This window comes from Cetorhinus maximus, chromosome 23, assembly GCF_964194155.1.
Source record: "Cetorhinus maximus chromosome 23, sCetMax3.hap1.1, whole genome shotgun sequence".
Lineage (NCBI taxonomy): Eukaryota > Metazoa > Chordata > Chondrichthyes > Lamniformes > Cetorhinidae > Cetorhinus > Cetorhinus maximus.
Window position 1 is genome coordinate 4,668,929 of NC_135901.1, and position 19,002 is coordinate 4,687,930.

The 19,002-nt window shown below is 45.3% G+C and overlaps 1 protein-coding gene and 1 long non-coding RNA gene across 2 annotated transcripts in view; both read right to left on the reverse strand.

Annotated features, from left to right (window-relative positions):
- LOC144696884 (uncharacterized) overlaps positions 1–19,002 on the reverse strand; it is a 410,945-nt gene that overhangs the window by 300,151 nt on the left and 91,792 nt on the right. The gene's annotated exons all lie outside the window — the stretch shown is intronic.
- LOC144698362 (uncharacterized) overlaps positions 1–19,002 on the reverse strand; it is a 58,982-nt gene that overhangs the window by 31,868 nt on the left and 8,112 nt on the right. Inside the window, exons 6-7 of the mRNA XM_078570317.1 lie at positions 14,127–14,528; positions 5,195–5,953 (exon numbers count right to left, since the gene is read on the reverse strand). Coding sequence (XP_078426443.1) covers positions 5,195–5,953; positions 14,127–14,528 — 1,161 coding nt within the window. The remainder of the gene's footprint in view (positions 1–5,194; positions 5,954–14,126; positions 14,529–19,002) is intronic.

Sequence of the window (19,002 nt, forward strand, 5' to 3'; positions counted from 1 at the left end):
GAGGTGAGTATTTTTGAGCATTTATCTACAACTTAGCGCTTTTAGTTCTGTGCTCTGTTATCTGTGAGAGGGTCCATGGCTCTGGGGCTGGTGTGGCTCCTTTGCTGTGGATCAGAACCCATGTCCATCCATTGCTCTGTTTCACCACTGTTCTCTCTGATAATCTCACTGCTATTGTCTAACTTCCTCTGCCTCTAATAATGGGTGTATTTTGACCTTGTTTAACATTTTACTGGCACTTCTGCAGACTTTACTTTCACAACCTACCTTTGTGTGTTTGTGGATTCTCTCTCGCTCTTTTTTTTCTGATTTAAATCAATTTCACAGGGTATTAGAAGGGGAGGATTTGCAGTCAGGAAACAAACCAAACATCACATCAGAATCTAATGGAGTCACCCAATTAATCGTAACTTGAATATCATCAGAATTTGGACATGAAAGGAAAAGGCACTGTTCACAGTGGAGAGAAACCGTACACATGTTCTGTTTGTGGACGAGGCTTCAATCGGTCATCTGACCTGTCAAAACATAAATGCAGTTAGGGAGAAGCCGTGGAAATGTGGCGACTGTGGGAAGGGATTCAATTGCCCATCTGACCTGGAAACACATCGGCGTATTCACACTGGGGAGAGGCCGTTCACCTGCTCTGCATGTGGGAAGGGATTCACCACCTCATCCCACCTGCTGACTCACCAGCGAGTTCACACTGGGGCCGTTCACCTGCTCCGTGTGTGGGAAGGGATTCACTCAGTCAACCCATCTGCTGACACACAAGCGTACTCACAATGGGGAGAGGCCGTTCACCTGCTCTGTATGTGGGAAGGGATTCAGTGATTCATCCAACCTGTTGATACATCAGCAATTTCACACAGTGGAGAGACCTTTCACCTGCTCCAAGTGTGGGAAGGGATTTGCTCAGTCATCCCATGTGCTGAGACATGAGCGAGTTCACACTGAGGAGAGACCTTTTAAATGCCCAGACTGTGGGAAGTGCTATAAGGGTTCCGGGGAACTGATGTGCCATCAGCGTGTTCACACTGGGGAGAGACCATTCAGGTGTTCTCACTGCGGGTCTGGGTTCAGGGAATCATCTCATCTCATTGTACACTAGCGCACTCATACTGGAGAGAGGCGGTTCTCATGCTCCGAGTGTGGGAGGAGATTCAATCATGCATGCACCCTTCTGAGACACCAGCAAGTTCACACTGGGGAGAGGCCGTTCACGTGCTCCATGTGTGGGAAGAGATTTGGTCGGTCATCCGTTCTGCTGAGACACCAGCAAGTTCACAAGTAACCACAGTTATTGGATTTTGCTGTTAATCACATCCCAGACAGAGCCATGTTCATGGGGTCTGTTTTTGCTGATGTCAAACTCTCGCCCAGTTATGGTGGCGAATATTCAGGATAAAAGTCAAATAAATCAGCTTTGTGTTAAATATAGTGTTTCAGCTCTTTTTAATAACTAACATAAGTTGGTTCTTTTTGAAGTGCTCTCCCTCTCCCCTTCTCCTTCATCATCATCTCCAACAACAAGTGGGTGGAGCTCATGGAAGCTTCTTTGTCACTAAGATTGAGACAATCCGATCAGCTCCCACCGCCGCTTCCCTCCCTTCCACTCGTTCACCGGACCAAAATGCCTGTAAAGTTGCCCCTTGTCTGAGCCCTAAAATCACGTTTTTCTCTATTTTTCCCCTATGTCACCTCATGCTCTCAGAGCTCATCTTGCCCCTGAGACCTGCCTCCTCTCTCGATCCTATTCCCACTAAACTGCTGATCACCTAACTTGCCCATGTTCACCGATATTGTTCGTGGTTCTCTGTCCTTGGATACCGGGATTAAAAGAACATAGGAGTAGGCCATTTGGCCCCACAGAGCCTGCTCTGCCAGTCAATAAGATCAGGGCTGATCTGACTGTCGCCTCAACTCCACTTTCCTGCCTATCCCCCCATAACCCTGGACTCCTTGGTAGATCAAACATCTGTCTAACACAGCCTTGAATATATTCAATGACCCAGCCTCCACTGCTCTTTGGAGAAGAGAATTCCAATGATTCATTATCCTGTGAGGGAAGAAATTCCACCTCATCTCAGCCTTCACTGTGAGACCCCTTATTTTGAAACTGTGCCCCCTAGTTCTAGATTCCCCCAAGAGGGGAAACATCCTCTCAGCATCCACCCTATCAAGCCCTCATCAGTATCTTCTATGTTTCATTAAGATCATCTCTCATTCTTCTAAACTCCAATGGATTCAGATCCAACCTATTAATCCCTTCCTCAGAAGACAAACCCCTTCATCCCAGGATTCAGCCTTGTCAACATTCTCTGAACTGCTTCCAGTGCAAGTAAGTCCTTCCTTAAGTATTGAGACCAAAATTGTACTCAGTACGTCCGATCAAAATGTCCATCTGACTTTTACGCAGGGAACATAGGGAACCGAGTTTGGATTTCAGCCCAGGGAGGAGGGAGCGTTTGGGATGGGGATTTACAGCTTTGGGGAAACAAAAGAGGAAAAATTGTTCCATAGAAACTATAATTTCTATCCTATACAAACAGTGATTAAGTTTCTAAACTCCTTTTACAGGGTATGAGAAAGGCAGGATTTGCAGATTCACAATGAGAGAAACCGTACACGTTTCGTGCGTGAACGAGGCTTCAACTGACCATTGAACCTGGAGGGACAAAAGGATACCGAAACCATGGAAATATCTGGACTGTGGAAAGGATTCAATTACCCATCTGAGCCTTGCAAGTCATCAGTGCAGTCACAGCAGGGAGAGACTGTTTCCCCGCTCTATGTACTGGAAGGGATTCAGTCAGTCACCCTAATGCTGAGACACAGTGAGCTCACATGTGACTGCAGGAGTTGGATTCTGGTGTTATTACTGTTGTTAATCACGCCTAACAACTTGCCTTCATTTAACACATTTACCAGAGGAGAATTCTCCAAAGGAGAATTATCAAATGAAATTTGGCAGAGCCACATACAGGGAAATTAGGACAGGCGGCCAAAAGAATGATTAAAAAGTTCAATTTTAAGTAGTAGCTTAAGGAGGAAGGTGGGTGAGGGAGGTTACAAAGGGAGGGACCGACGAGGTGAAGCACTGATTGAAAACAAGGATGATCATTTTAAAATCAATGTGTTGCTACACCAGGAGCTAATGCATGCAGTGAGAATGGGGGTGATAGGTGAATGGGATTTGGTCTGTTAGGACATAGGTAACAAAGTTTTGGATGACCTTGAGTTTTCTGATCCATTACCATCCAGAAGGACAAGGGCAGCAGATAGATGGGAACACCACCACCTAGAAGTTCACCTCTAAGCCACTCGCCATCCTGACTTGGAAATATATTGCCGTTCCTTCACTGTTGCTGGGTCAAGATCCTGGAACTCCCAACCTAACAGCACTGTGGGTGTACCTACACCACATGGGCTGCAGCGGTTCAGGAACACAGCTCACCAATAAATGCTGGCCTAACCAGTGAGGTCACATCCTATTAAAGGATAAAAAAAAGTGTGGGGGGCCGGCCAGGAGTATGTTGGAATAGTTCAGTCTCGAGGTAACAAAAGGATGGGGTGAGGTTCTAAATGAGCTGTGGCGGGGGTGGAGCCGGGTGATGTTACAGAGGTGGAAGGAGGTAGTATTAGTGATGGAGCAAATCTGTGGTCAGTTGCTAATCTCAGGGTCAGATCTGAATCAAAGCTGTGAAAAGTCTGGTTTATTCTCAGACAGTTGCCAGGGAGAAGGTTGGGAATGGAGGTTGGTCAGTAGGTTGGGAATGGAATTTGGAGCAGGGGACCATAAACAATGTCATCGGCCTTTCCAACAATTGTATGAAATTTCTGAAGGTCCAGTACAGGATGATGGCTAAGCAGTCTGATCATTTAGTAACAGTGGAGGAGTCAAGAGAGATGGTGGAGTAATCTGCATAATGTGAAATCAAACACTTTTTTCAGATGACATCCTTCAGGGGCAGCATGTAGATTGAAATAGGACAGGCCAAGGATAGATCCCCAGAAATACCAGAGGTAACTGTGTGGGAGAGAGAAAAGAAACATTGTGGACAGTACTCTGGCTGCCAATAGATAAGCAACGAGCCAGGAGAGAGCAGTCCCACCAGCTGGACAACAGTGAAGAGATGCTGCTTGATCAGGAGCCAAAGTAGGTCAGTGAGACCAGAGGTGATAGGTGAATGGGATTTGGCAAAGGAGGATTGTGTGGTAAACCATGTCAAAGGCTGCAAACAGACCAAGAAGGACAAGGAGGAATAGCTCATCTCTGTCAGTTACATGGGATTTGTTTTGTGACTTTGATAAGAGCTGGTTGGTTACTGTGATCGAGGGGCAGGAATCTGCTGGGAGGGATTGAAACATGGAATTCCAGGAAAGATGGGAACGGATTTGGGAGGCGACAAAATGGTCTCAGACTTCGGGGAGGTGAGAGATGGGGCAGTAGTTTGCAAGGACAATGGAGTTGTGTTCTTTGAGGATGGGGGTGATGACAGCAGATTTGAAGGAAAGTAGGAAATCACCTGATGAGAGAGAACCAGCAACAATATCTGGTAAGGTGGGGTGTTTGGGCAGTCAGTAGTTCAGTGGGAATAAGGTTCGGGGAAGAGGAAATAGGTCTCATGGACAAGATTAGACCTGAGAGGGCATGAGAGGAGATTGGAGAGAAATTAAAAAAAGATGAGAGTTCAGGGCTCAGACAAGGGGGAACTTTAGAGACAGTTTTGTCCAGTGTGTTAGTGGAAGGCAGGGAAGTAGCAGAGGCAGCTGATCAGATTGTCTCAATCTTAGTGACAATGAAGCTCCATGAGCTCCTCACACTTGTTGGAGCTGAGGGTATTAGAGGTGGGGAGAGGGAGAGTAATTCAGAAGGAACTAACTTGTGTTGAAGATATTAAAAAGACTCAACACACTGTGTGTTTAACACAAAGCTGATTTATTTGACATTTATCCACAATGTTAATGCCCATTACTGGGCTGGAATTTATTAACATCCACAGAAACAGATTCACATTAACAGAGTTCAGTCCTGAATGTGATTAACAGAAAAATCCAATCATTGTAGTTACTCATGAACTCGCTAGCGTCTCAGCAGGGTGGATCACCAAGTGAATCCGTTCCCACACTCGGAGCAGGTGAACAGCCTCTCCCCATGTGAACTCGCTGGTGATTCAGCAGGTGGGATGACCGGGTGAATTTCTTCCCACGCTCGGAACAGGTGAACGGCCTCTCCCCAGTATGAACTCGCTGGTGATTCAGCAGGGTGGTTGACTGAACAAATCCCTTCCCACACTCAGAGCAGGTGAACGGTCTCTGTCCAGTGTGAATCCGCCGGTGTACAGTGAGTTGAGATGAGTGCTTGAACCCAGTCCCACAGGAGGAGCACTTGAATGGTCTCTCACCAGTGTGAACACGTTGATGGGACATCAGTTCCCCAGAGCTTTTATAGCACTTCTCACAGTCTGGACATTTAAAAGGTCTCTCCCCGGTATGAACTCTCTCATGTCTCAGCACATGGGACAATTGAGTGAATCTCTTCCCACACACATAGCAGGTGAATGGCCTCTCACCAGTGTGAATTCGCTGGTATACAGTGAGTTGAAACGATCCCCTGAACCCAGTCCCACAGTGAGAGCACCTGAACGGTCTCTCATCAGTGTGAACACGTTGATGGTACATCAGGTCCCCAGAACTTCTATAGCATTTCCCACAGTCTGGACATTTGAAAGGTCTCTCCCCAGTGTGAACCCGCTGGTGTGTCAGCAGGTTGGATGACTGAATGAATCCCTTCCCACACTCAGAGCAGGTGAATGGCCTCTCCCCAGTGTGAATTCGCTGGTGTGTTAACAGGTCGGATAGCCGAGTGAATCCCTTTCCACATTCGAAGCAGGTGAACGGCCTCTCCCCAGTGTGAATGCGTCGATGAGCTTCCAGCTCAGACGGGTAACTGAACCTCTCCTCACATTCCCCACATTTCCACAGTTTCTCCCCACTGTAAACGGTGCTTTTTCCTTCCATGTTCAAAATCTGATGACATTCAGGTGACGATAAATTGAGCGACTCCATCAGATCCCGATGTGATATTTGCTTTGAGTTTCCCAAAGTGCAAATCCTCCCCCTCTAATACTCTGTGAAGTTGATTTAAAACAGAAAAAAATGGGAGTGAGAGAGAACCCACAAAAACACAAAGGCAAGCTGAGAAATTGAGATGAATGAATCTGGTCATTTGTGGAGCTAACACTAGCAAAAGTGACCATGAAATCTGCTGGATTGTCACAACAACCCAACTTTTTTACTGATGTCCTTCAGCGAAGGGAACCTGCCATCAACACTGGGCCTACACAAGTCTCTGGCCTCTATGGGGGGAATGAGGGAGAAAGTGAAAGGGTGAGAGGGATAGCAAGAAAAAGGGGAGGCAGAGAGTGAAAGAGAGGGATTTTAAATATCTACAGCTCAACTAGAACTTTGACAGAATCTCCCAAATCCTCAACCTCCACTAACAAAAAGTATGAGGGGAGCAGGTGTATGTGTACACCATCACCTCCAAGCTTCCCTCCATGGACTGCAGCGGTTCAAGAAGATGGCTCACTCCCACTTTCTCAAGGGCAATTAGGGATGGGCAATAAATGCTGGCCCAGCCTGCAACTTCCATAAATGAATTTTAAAAAATCCAAGTCACACAGTGCTGATTTGTCTGACATCCAGCACTGGATGAGCAGAAATCTCCTCCATTTAAATATTCCTTCCCTGCCACTGGGTCAAAATCCTGGAACTCCCTTCCTAACAGCACTGTGGGTGTACCTATACCACATGGACTGCAGTGGTTCAAGAAGGCAGCTCACCACCACCTTCTCAAGGGCAGTTAGGGATAGGCAATAAATGCTGGCTGAGCCACCAATGCTCACATTATTGCTTTCAGTGCCTACTACAAATTCCACTCCCTAACCACTGACTCTCTCCCTCTCCTTGGCAACTGCCTGAGGCTGAATCACACTGTTCACAATCGCGAGATGAGCTTACAGCCACATATCCGCATCAACACGAAAATCACCTATTTCTGCCTCAGTAACATCACCCGACTCCGCCCTAGTTTCAGTTTATCTGCTGTTGAAAGTGTCATCCATTCATTTGTTACCTATAGTCTAAATTATCCTAATGCATACCCAACCGGCCTCCGACATTCAACTCCATCCTCCTACCCCCAGAATCTTGAGGTCATCCAAAACTCTGCTATCCGTGTGCTTACTCACACTCAGTCTTGTTCACACATCACCCCTGTGCTCACCGACCGACAAAGGCTCTCATTTTAAAAGCACCAAAACTTTAAAATTCTCATGTTTTCCTCCATGGTTGTGATGATCCCGATCTCTGTATTCTCCTCCAGCCACAGCCCTCGCCAGGATCTCTACACTGATCTAATTCCAGCCACTTGAGCATTCCCGATTTTAATCGCTCCACCATCAGTGACTGTTCTTTCAGTTGCCTAGGCCACAGCTCTACGCCTCACTCTTCTTTAAAATACTCCTTAAAACCTACCTCTTTGACAAAGCTTTTGGTCACCTGCCCTAATATGGCTCATGTGGCTCAGTGTCAAACGTCACTTTGTAATATTTCTGTGAAATGCCTTGGAAAATTTTATTATGCTAAAGGCATAATTATTGTCACTGCCTTGGACATATATCGTTGATTTGCCTCATCAATTACACATTGTAACTCAAAGTGTGAAGCAGCTTGATGGACAATTGTCCTCAGTCTGTCATTGGGAACATTTCAAAAAATGCCCACAGTAAAGATGGCGGCTGCGCACGCGCCCCGCCCACAATAAAGATGGCGACCGTTACCTCGGGGCTGCAATCGGAACAAAACTGCCGTCCTGGCTCCGTACAAAAGTGGGAACGCTAAGGTCTTTTTCGGGGTTTTGCGGATTACGCAACATGTTTACAAAACCTTTCCGTCTACCCACCGGATCCATCGCTTCCTCCGTCCCCCGATTTTCGCCCTTACCGATACGGATCTGACAAAGCCTTCTCCCCATCGTCATTACTGGCTCTGCGCATGCTCCAATGTTTTTCTCCACTGCGCCTGCGTATTGCTCTCCTGTGATGTGGATAGGGGATATTCCCCACCGCGGGGGATGATGGGTGAAGGCCCCGCCATTGAAAATACAAATTATTGTATCGAGATTTGTTTTCCTGGTGTGGTACGGAGACTGGGGCCGGAGGATCAAACAATTAACTTAGGAAACAAATAATATCGTTATATTATATTGAAACTATTGGAGAAAATTCTGAAGGAGAGAATCTATCTCCACTTGGAGAGGCAAGGTTTGATCAGGGATAGTCAGCATGGCTTTGTCAGACGGAGGTCATGCCTAACAAATTTGACTGAATTTTTTGAGGGGGTGACCAGGTGTGTAGATGAGGGTAGTGCAGTTGAAGTAGTTTATATGGATTTCAGCAAAGCCTTTGACAAGGTTTTGGCTTGTAGGTGGCAGAGGTTGATGACAGAAGGATGCTTTAGTGACCTGAAGCCAGTGTCCAGTGGCGTACCACAGGGATCTGTGCTTGGTCCCCTATTATTCATCATTTATATAAATGACATAGATGACTATGTAGGGGGTAGGTTTAGTAAGTTTGCGGATGACACAAAGATTGGCCGGGCGGTTAACAGTGAGGTTGAGTGTCTTGGGCTACAGCAAGATATAGACGGGATGGTCAAATGGGCAGATAAGTGGCAGATGGAATTTAACCCTGACAAGTGTGAGGTGATACACTTTGGAAGGAGTAATTTGACAAGGAAGTATTCAATGAACGGCATGACATTGGAAGTTATGAAGAACAAAGGGACCTTGGCGTGTGTGTCCACAGATCTCTGAAGTCGGAGGGGTATGTTAGTGGGGTGGTGAAAAAGGCATTTGGGACACTTGCCTTTATCAATCGAGGCATAGGTTACAAAAGTAGGGAGGTCATGTTGGAGTTGTATAGAACCTTGGTGAGGCCACAGCTGGAGTACTGAGTGCAGTTTTGGTCACCACATTATAGGAAGGATGTGATTGCACTGGAGATGGTGCAGAGGAGATTCACCAAAATGTTGCCCTGGGATGAAACATTTAAGTTATGAAGAGAGGTTGGATAGACTTGGGTTGTTTTTGTTGGAGCAGAGAAGACTGAGGGGTGACCTGATCAAGGTGTACAAGATTATGAGGGTCATGGACAGGGTGGATAGGGAGCAGCTGTTCCCCTTAGTTGAAGGGTCAGTCCCAAGGGGGCATAACTTCAAGGTGAGGGGCAGGAGTTTTAGGGGGGATGTGAGGAAAAACTTTTTTAACCAGAGGGTGGTGACGGTCTGGAATGCGCTGCCTGGGAGGGTGGTGGGGGCAGGTTGCCTCACATCCTTTAAAAAGTGCCTGGATGAGCACTTGGCACGTCATAACATTCAAGGCTGTGGGCCAAGTGCTGGTAAATGGGATTAGGTAGGGAAGTCAGGTGTTTCTCATGTGTCGGTGAAGACTCGATGGGATAAAGGGCCTCTTCTGCACTGTGTGATTCTGTAATTCTGAAACCCAACTGTGCGGACCCTCCATTATCCAGCAGAAAGGAGAATGGGATTTGGTGGAAAATAGAGAGTCTCCAAAGAGCAGCAATAACAGCAGAATCCAACCCCTACAGTCACATATGAACTTACTGGTGCCCCAGCAGGCGGGAAGAACAACTGAATCGCTGCCCACAAACACAACGTTTAAAAAGCCTCTTTCTACCAGGTGGGAAAATTCAGTCAATGCTTTCACACGTGTAAATTATCTGAATGGTCTGTCACAATGTGGCTATGCTGCCGTGTCCTGTCAGCTCTGAAAATCCTCCCCCGGTGCAACTACACAAGAGTTTCCATCTTAAATGGCAACGGAATCACTCCTCACAGTCAACAACAACAAAAATCTGCATTTATTTTACACCTTTACTTTAATAAAACATCCCAAGATGCTTAGCATGGGTGAAATTGTAGCAGTGTTTTTGCGACCAAATTAAAGACAAAAACACAATTTCCAAACAATAAAAATGGAAATGCACACATTTTAGCAACATAAATCCGTGGCTCTGTTAAATGGTTCATCACATTGTATAACATTCCTATGGTTGTAAAACAGCAGATAATCTGGCTCAGTATGATCTGTGCTTTGGTAGATCTGCTGTGAATATAACACATAGGGAATAGCTGCGCATTTCATATTTGTTCTATCACATACATTTACTTTAATCAAATGTCTTGAAGCTGATTGTCTCCCAGGCTAATTTATTCAAAAGCCTTAATAACCAGTGTTTCTTGTTTCCCATTTTTTTTTCTACAGCTCCAGCATTCATCTGATCCAATTGTTATTTCTCACCTCAGTTTTCAATCACTGTTGTCTTCAATATCCTTTCTCATAATCCACTTCCCATCTGTGTCCACCCAACTATTCAGATTTTGTTACAAAAGCTGGTAACGATGTGAAATATGTCATGCAGCCTGATATTTAACACTATTTTGGGTGGTGGGGATTGATTATTGAGTACAATTTATGCAAAATGTATTCCTTCTTAGGGAGTCCCATCTGAAACATTAACCATCACATGAGGTTTATATGGGAAAATGTTTTTTTTTCGAGACCAAGGAAGCGCAAAAATTGTCCCAAAGTTCATGGCCATGAGCGTGGGTGTCGAGTCCACATAGATGAAGCACAATTGCCAGTTGGTCCTCACCAGCAACAAGAACTCCCACTCCCCATCATCCCCCAGACCCCTCAGCACAGCTCCTGGCCTCTCCCTGCCATTTGATGCTCCTCACATCTGCATCCTGTTGTTGTTGTATCAAGTGATTAAACACAGCTCCGCACTGTGCCCAGGAATTCCTTCCCATAATGTGCAAAAGCACTCAGTCACTTCAAACACATCAACAAGACAATAAGTAATGGTGGAGGCACTGAAATGGCAGGAGCTGGAAACGTGGTGAGAGCAGGAAAGTGATAGCATGAAGTTAGAGGGAAGGAGGAGTAAGATGTGTCAGTGCGAAATTGGAGGGGGGGGAAAAGAGGAATGTCTGTGTGAATTCCTCTATCAAAGCCTTTCCTCATCCTCAGAATACAAATGTGATTTGAAGGTGTTTCGAAACAGCAACACGCCATGCAGTGGAAGAACACTAATTTATACCTGGGTCTGGCAGTTCCTCCAGGGTTTAATAGCCTGCTGCCTCCAGCTCTGTCAGACTGGAGCTGTGGCAACTGGTGAGGGAATCAACAAGAGGGAAAATCCTTGAACTCATTCTCACCATTCTACCTGTCACAGATGCATCTGTCCATGATAGTATTGATAGGAGTGACCCCACAAGGCCCTTGTGGAGTCAGAGTCCCACCTTCACCCTGACAATTCCCTCCATCGTGTTGTGTGGCACTGCCACTGTGCTAAATAGGATAGATTCAGAAGAGATCTAGCAACTCAAGACTGGGAACCCATGAGGCAGTGCGAGCCATCAGCAGCAGCAGAATCGTATTCAACCACAGTCTGTAAACTCATGGCCCAGCATATCCCTCACTCCACAATTACATCAAACCAGGCGATCAAGCCTGGTTCAATGAAGAGTGCAGGAGAGCAGGTCAGCAGCAGCACAAGACATATTGGAATGTCAACCTGGTGAACTACAACACAGGACTGCTTGCCAAACAGTGGAAGCAGCCTATGATAGCCAGAGCTAAGCGATCTCACAACCAATGTATCAGATCAAAGCTCTGAAGACTTGTGTTCCAGAACTAGTGACACCTCCAGCCAAACCGTTCCAGCAGCTTTCCAAAGAAAATAAAACCCAGCCTATGAAATGCTTCCTCTTCCCAACTGTTTTTGATGTGAATAAGGTTGAGTGGGAGTTCGCTAATTTCTCTCCCTTAATCTTATGAATCAGATCATTCTTGACATGGGTCTGCTGCTATTGGGCACCCAGGGAGTGACCATTCTAATTCGGTGACTCTGAGCAGTTTTGTTGGTCCAGGGACTTGAGTGAAACTTGCCACTTTTAAAGCGTCATCATTCATTGTACATTAGGCCACACCTACAAACTGATTTCTCACATTTCCAGTGAAGTGGAGGAAGTTTGCTTTCATAAACCAGCAACTGTGATAAAGACAAAGCAGGATGGAGAAAGACTCATTTGGAGCACAGTGACGCAGTGGATGAATGGAGAGCTGAGGTTCACCCATGAAAGCAGCAAAGTTTTTTAAAAAAGCAACAGCACCCAAAGTGGGGCTTGAACCCACAAACCTGAGGTTACAGGCCTCATGCACTACTGACTGTGCTAGCCAGAAGTTCAAGGGGCTGATGCTTTCCATTCAATCATTCACAGCTTCTCTTTCTTAGTTGCATCTCCTTCCAAACACTGATCCATTTTCTTCAGGATTTGTTCCTGGATTTAATATTTACCTGCTTTGTGACCTCATTTTGAGATCAGATTCTCTTCAATCTCCAACACAAATTGAGTTGCAAACCTGTCGGACAAACAATGGAAAACAAGTCAGTCGGTAACACAAATCCCATGGTGCTCATATTCAGATTCACAACAGTCAACTTTTAAAAAGGAAGGAGTTTTGCAGTGAAAATATTTAGAAAGTTGTTTTTATTTGTGACACACTCACTCGGGTATTCTGTAAATGCTGCTTGGAGGTTCAGTGACCGGGATATAATCTACCCGTATTTTCCTGAGCCGGTGCTCGGTGTATCGGGAGGTTTGACCTGGGTTGGAGTATCTTTCGTCCCAGGGATGGGCACTAACCCACTGATTGAAGCTGCAGCCGCCGCTTTCTGCCGGCAGCGGGTGATTGGAGAGTGTGGGGCGGAATATTGCTGCTTTTCTGCTTTTCCCTGTCTCACTCACTGTGGAGCTGAGGAGGAGCGAATGGGTTTGTTTGAATCCAATAACTTCACAGATTTCCAATGGGTTAGATATAGGTACAGGGTAGGTCTAATCATTTTCTCATTAAACTTGAAATAAATTAATCAATAATCCATTTGTGTGTGGCATGGGGCAGGGAGGGGGATATGGTGGCATAGTGGAAATATCACCAAACTAGTGATCCAGAATCCCAAGCTAATGATCTGGGGGACAAGGGTTCAAATCCCAGTGGAATTTGAATTCAAGTAATAATCTGGAATTGAAAAGCTAATCTCAATAATGATGACCATGAACCCATTGTTGTAAAAACCCATCTGGTTAACCACTGCCCTTCAGGGAAGGAAACCTGCTGTCCTTACCTGATCTGGCCTACATGTGATTCCAGACCCACAGCAATGTGGATGACTCTTAACTTCTTATGGTGTGATAAGCGACTCAGTTCAAGGGCAACAAAACCATAAAATGTTGGAAAAACTCAGCAGGTCTAACAGCATCTGTGGAGAGTTAAAAAAAACAGAGTTAACATTTCGAGTCCATATGATTCTTCTTCAGAGTCATCCCTTCAAGCCTTTCAGTGTCTTGTCTATTACCAAGTATTCTGATTGTCCCAAAGTCGAAATTAGGTTGAAATCCCTGATGTGCTGTAACGAGAATCCTTTCAATTTCTCAGATCAGTTAATTTCACTGATAACATCAGAATCAATGTTCCAGCGTCTTAAAGAAGGGAAAGGTGCCTTGACTGACACACACTAAGTCCAGATGTCAGTTTTTCTCCTCTTAACCCAGAGAAATTAAGACCACAGATGCTAAAACTGATTTCCTTGACATATTCTGATATATCCTGACCATTGACTAACTGTAAATTTCTCTTGAACCTTGGGGCTGTGACTGCTTCCTGAAAGAAAGTGTCCAGCTGACTCTCCCCCTCCGTGATGGCCCTGATGTCTGCAGCTCAGACTGCAGCTCAATAACCCTGAGCCCAGGTTTCCTGAGCTACAGACACTCACCACAGATATGATGGTTCAGGATCGCAATATTCTCCAGAAACTCCTATTTGCTGCAGTCCCGGCACAGCATTTGCCCTGCAAAGAACTTTAAACTCTGGCCCAGTGATGGGAGTTATTACCTTCAGCAGAAATAAACAAAACATGTGATTAGCAGCAGCATCCAACCCCTGCAGTCACACATGAACCTGCTGGTGTCTCAACAAGTTGGATGGTCGGTTGAATCCCTTCCCACATTCGGAGCAGGTGAATGGCCTCTCCCCACTGTGAGTGCGTTGGTGTGTCTGGAGATTGGATGACTGAGTGAATCGCTTCCCACACACGGAGCAGGTGAATATCCTTTCCCCAGTGTGAACTCGCTGATGTTGAATAAGGTGAGATGATTGTCTGAATCTCTTCTCACAGTGAGAGCAACTGAATGGTCTCTTGTCAGTGTGAACAAGCTGGTGTTTAATTAGATCAGGAGAGGTTTTAAAGCAATCTCCACAGTAAAAGCATTTAAAAGGCCTCTCATCACTATGAACTCTCTGGTGTGACCCCAGGCTGGATGACTTAGTGAATTCCTTTCCACACACAGAACAGGTGAACGGTCTCTCCCCAGTGTGACTGCGTCGGTGAGTTTCCAGCTGGGATGGGAAACTGAATCTCTTCCCACAATCCCCACATTTCCACGGTTTCTCAATGGTGTGGGTGTCCTTATGTCTCTCCAGGTTGGAAGATCTGTTGCAAACTTGTCCACACACAGAACACATGTACAGTTTCTCCCTGCTGTGAATGGTGTGATGTTTTTTCAGGCTGTGTAACTGGTTAAAGCTCTTTCCACAGTCAGTGCACTGGAACACTGTTACTCGGGTGTGTGTGTGTCTCGGTGCTTTTCTGGTCACACTGATGTTTGTAATCTTTTCCCACAGACAGATCAGAGAAACATTTCTCCTTCCACATTCAAAGGCTGATGATATTCAGGTCCTGATGAATCGACTGACTCTGAGAGGTGTTGATTTGATGTTTGGTTAGTTTCCTATGCAAATCATCTCCTTCTAATATCCTGCAGAAAGAGTTGACAGTGTCAGTATCGCTATAAGTTCATGTTAGAAATTCAAAACAGACAATTCTAGTTTCTAGTTTTCTCTCTCTGTTCTTCCAAACAAGTGATCTAAATCAAACTAAAAGGAGCCCCAAAAGGCAAAAAAGCAAATGGAATTTTCACAATTAAACCACAATGTTAATTGCAGTGACTATGAGACACTCTGCAAGCTGAGAGGCCCACTGTTTGTAGAAGGCATCAACCATATGGATGAACACTGCATCCTCGCTGGCCCTGGCCACCAGGGGACAGGCAAGACCATAGAAGACTGACGCGCTGCCCAGAGCACGAAATCCCGGGCACTGGGACCCAGTTGGGAACAGATTCATCCCTGCAGCCCCGCCCACTCCCTGTTGTGTCACCATGACGTTTGTGCATGCGCTCAACCCCGCTCAACCAAAATGGCGGCCGTTAATTTGAGCTTGTTCGGAAAAAAGAACCGGGCTGCAAACGGGAGTATCTCAGGGTCTTATTCGAGGTTTGGAGCCTTTACAAGATGTTTAGAAATCCTCCCCGTCCTCCCGCCGCCTCCATCGATCTCTCCGTGTTTTCATTTCCTTACCAGCTTGAAGATAAGACAGACAAAAGACTCCGCATCGCCATTATGGTGCATGCTCCAAACACTGGGCGGTACTGCGCCTGCGCACTGCTCTCCTCTGGTGGGGAATAGGGGACAGTCACCACCGCAGGCGATGCTGGGTAAAGTCCTCGCCATCGAATGGCCTAATTGGTGAATCGTGAATCCTTTTTTTTGCAACGATGTGGGGATTGGGGCGAGTGTTGGGCAGTCAATAAAATTAGCAACCAAATTATACAGAAGCCCAAGTGCACAGAACCTCCATTATCCACCAAAAAGAAGGGAATTGATGGTGAATTGCAAATCCCCCAAAGTTTTACCAAAACAGCAGCAATGACGCGGAATCCAATACCTCCAGTCAAATGTGAACTCAGCAGATGGGGTGACTGAGTGAATCCTTTCAGTGAGTAACTGTCAGGATTGTCGTCTTGTGGATATTCCTGGTAGTGTATTTTTAGTTATACTGTCACACACCAATAACACAGAGAAACCTGGAAACAGGCTGCAGCTCCTTTTTTTTCATTCATCACAGGATGTGGGTGTCACTGGCAATGCAGGCATTTATTACCATCCCTAATTGCCCTTGAGAACGTGATGGTGACCTGCCTTCCCAAACCGCTGCAATCCAATTGAATTTTACTTTCTCTGAGCGGTTTTCACATGACCAAGTGGCTTATGCACCATTAAGCACATTGCTGTTGGTCTGGAGTCACCTGAAGACCAGATGAGGCTGGGATGGCAGATTTCCGCTCCTCGAGGATGTCAGGGGACCAGTTGGACTTTTGTAACAATGCATTCGTTTCATAATCACTGATAACAGCTTTTATAGTAGGTTTTTATTCCAGATTTATCGAATTAATTGAATTTAAAATCTCTAATTGTTGTGATGGGATTTGAACTCACATCTCCAGATCATTATTCCCTCTCGATTAGTAATCCAGTAATGTAACCACTAAGTCTGGGCATGTCATCAGAATGCTTGAATTCAGATTGACAAACAGGTGCTGTACTCAGAGCTACACCAGGGAGGCCCTTCACATGGGACCAAAGGAAACTTTTCAAAGACAATCTCAAGGCCTCCATGACATTCTGTTCTATCAACATAAACACTTGGGAAGCAGATTCCCAATCACCTCCAAAATGGTGATTCATCATCCAAAAACGTTTCAATCAACAAGAGCAGCCACTGAGAGAGACAAACAGCGAGGGCAGCTGCTCGTGTCAACAATCCACCACCAACTCCACAGGCTGACAACCCCCATGTCCTCACTGATAAAAAACAAAAAACTGCGGATGCTGGAAATCCAAAACAAATACAGAATTACCTGGAAAAACTCAGCAGGTCTGGCAGCATCGGTGGAGAAGAATAAAGTTGACGTTTCGAGTCCCCATGACCCTTCAACAGTTCTGCTGAAGGGTCATGAAGGACTCGAAACGTCAACTTTATTCTTCTCCGCCGATGCTGCCAGACCTGCTGAGATTTTCCAGGTAATTCTGTTTTTGTTTCCCATGTCCTCACTGTTGGGAGAGCCTGCAAGGCTAAAATAGGGCTCATTAGTCGTTTGTGAACCCACAGCTAACACTGACATCTCACTTCCGCCCAGTCATCGACAAGAAAGAATCATCCCTGACATGAGGGATTGTCAATGGATAACCACAATGTTATCTTCTTTATCTGCGGATCGGATGTCGGTTACGCAATTGCAGCAGCAGTTAACAGCCTCCTGTGAACTCCTCCATGTGATATCTTAGTGCAGATTTTCAACAATTTATTTTGAGTGTGTTTATGTTAAATGAGTAAATACTGATTTTATAAACCAATTGTTAGGCCTCAGTTGGAGTGCCATATTCATTTCTGGGCATCACACTTTAAACAGGATTTCAAAGCCTTAGAGGTGATTTACTAGAATGGTACCAAGGATAAGAGGCTTCAGTTATATGGAGAGACTGGAGAAACGGGGATTGTTTTCCTTGGAGCAAAGGGTCAAAAATGGAGGTGGTGGCATTGTGGTATTGTCACTGGACTAGTAATCCAAAGACCCAGGAAAATGCTCTGGAGACTGGGTTCGAATCCCACCAAATCTCATGATGACCATGAAGTCCTTATCAAATGTCATAGAAACCCATCTGGTTCACTAATGTCCTTTAGAGAAGGAAATCTGCCATCCTCACCTGGTCTGGCCTGCATATGACTCCAGACCCACAGCAATATGGTTGACTCTTAAAATGCCCAGAACTGACACCACATGGACTGCAGCAGTCTGAAAGAAAAAAGATGCAATAGCAGTTTTCAAAATCATGAACGGCTTTGACAAACTAAAGAAAGAGGAAGGGTCTCCAGTGGCAGAAAAATAGCTAATCAGAGGACACAGATTTCAGAACATCTTTTTTAAGCAGTGTGTTTTTGTGATCTGGAATGCACTGCCTGAAAGGGTGCTGCAAGCAGATTCAATAGCAACATTCTTGGGAGAATTGAATAAATAGTTGAAGAGAAGAAATATCCAAGTCTAGGAGTAAAGAGCAGAGGAGTGGGACTAATTCGATGGCTCCACTAATGAGCTGGTACAAACATGATGAGCTGAACACCTTCCTTTAGCCCCTGTACCATCTGAAGACAGTGGCAGATGATGCTACCCAGAATGCTTCAGGTGGTAGAATATGGCCCAACAACATCAACAGGGATGCAACACTCAGATTTTTCTCCGTTTCTTTCGTGAAGGTGCTGTGTGATGGTGAGGTTCAATCCCAGTCTGTTTACCCTCCTGTACCCTGCCAAGTGGTAATTCTGAGCTTATGATCCTATACTGTGAGCTATAATAACGGTATTTTATTCAAGAAACAAGTTTTCAGACCAAAGGCTGAATTGCAGTGTGACTTATATGAGGAAATTCACATAGAGACTAAATAATCAAGTTAAAAACATGGAAATGTGACAATCAAATACCGGAAACAGGTTCCAATTTAAAACTGGCAGGAAAAATATTTCCAATGATAATAATAAAATTGGACACCAGAAATGAAATAAAAGGCAGGTTATTTTCTGATAATAACAGTGGCAGAGTATAAGTGTAACAATGACACACACGGTCTGATACAGTAAGAGTGCACATGGGGCCCGAAGGAAGAACAGCAAAGGTTTGGCTCTCTTTGAGTGTAACAAATACAGTGTTTGTTCCAATAATAAGAGTCAGGCTGCAGTGTGTTAGTGAATTCATCATTGGATCCAATGTGATGATAATACAGTCAGTACCTAGTGCACCAAAACCAAAGATTGGGTCTCATATAGCAGTGCGAGCGAGTCATGGTCTATTGATATAATATGATATCAATGTGTTGCCTAATCCCTAATAACAGAGCCAAGGATCAATGCAATGTGAATGGGATGGGTTGAGTGTAATAACACAGACACGGTCTATTGG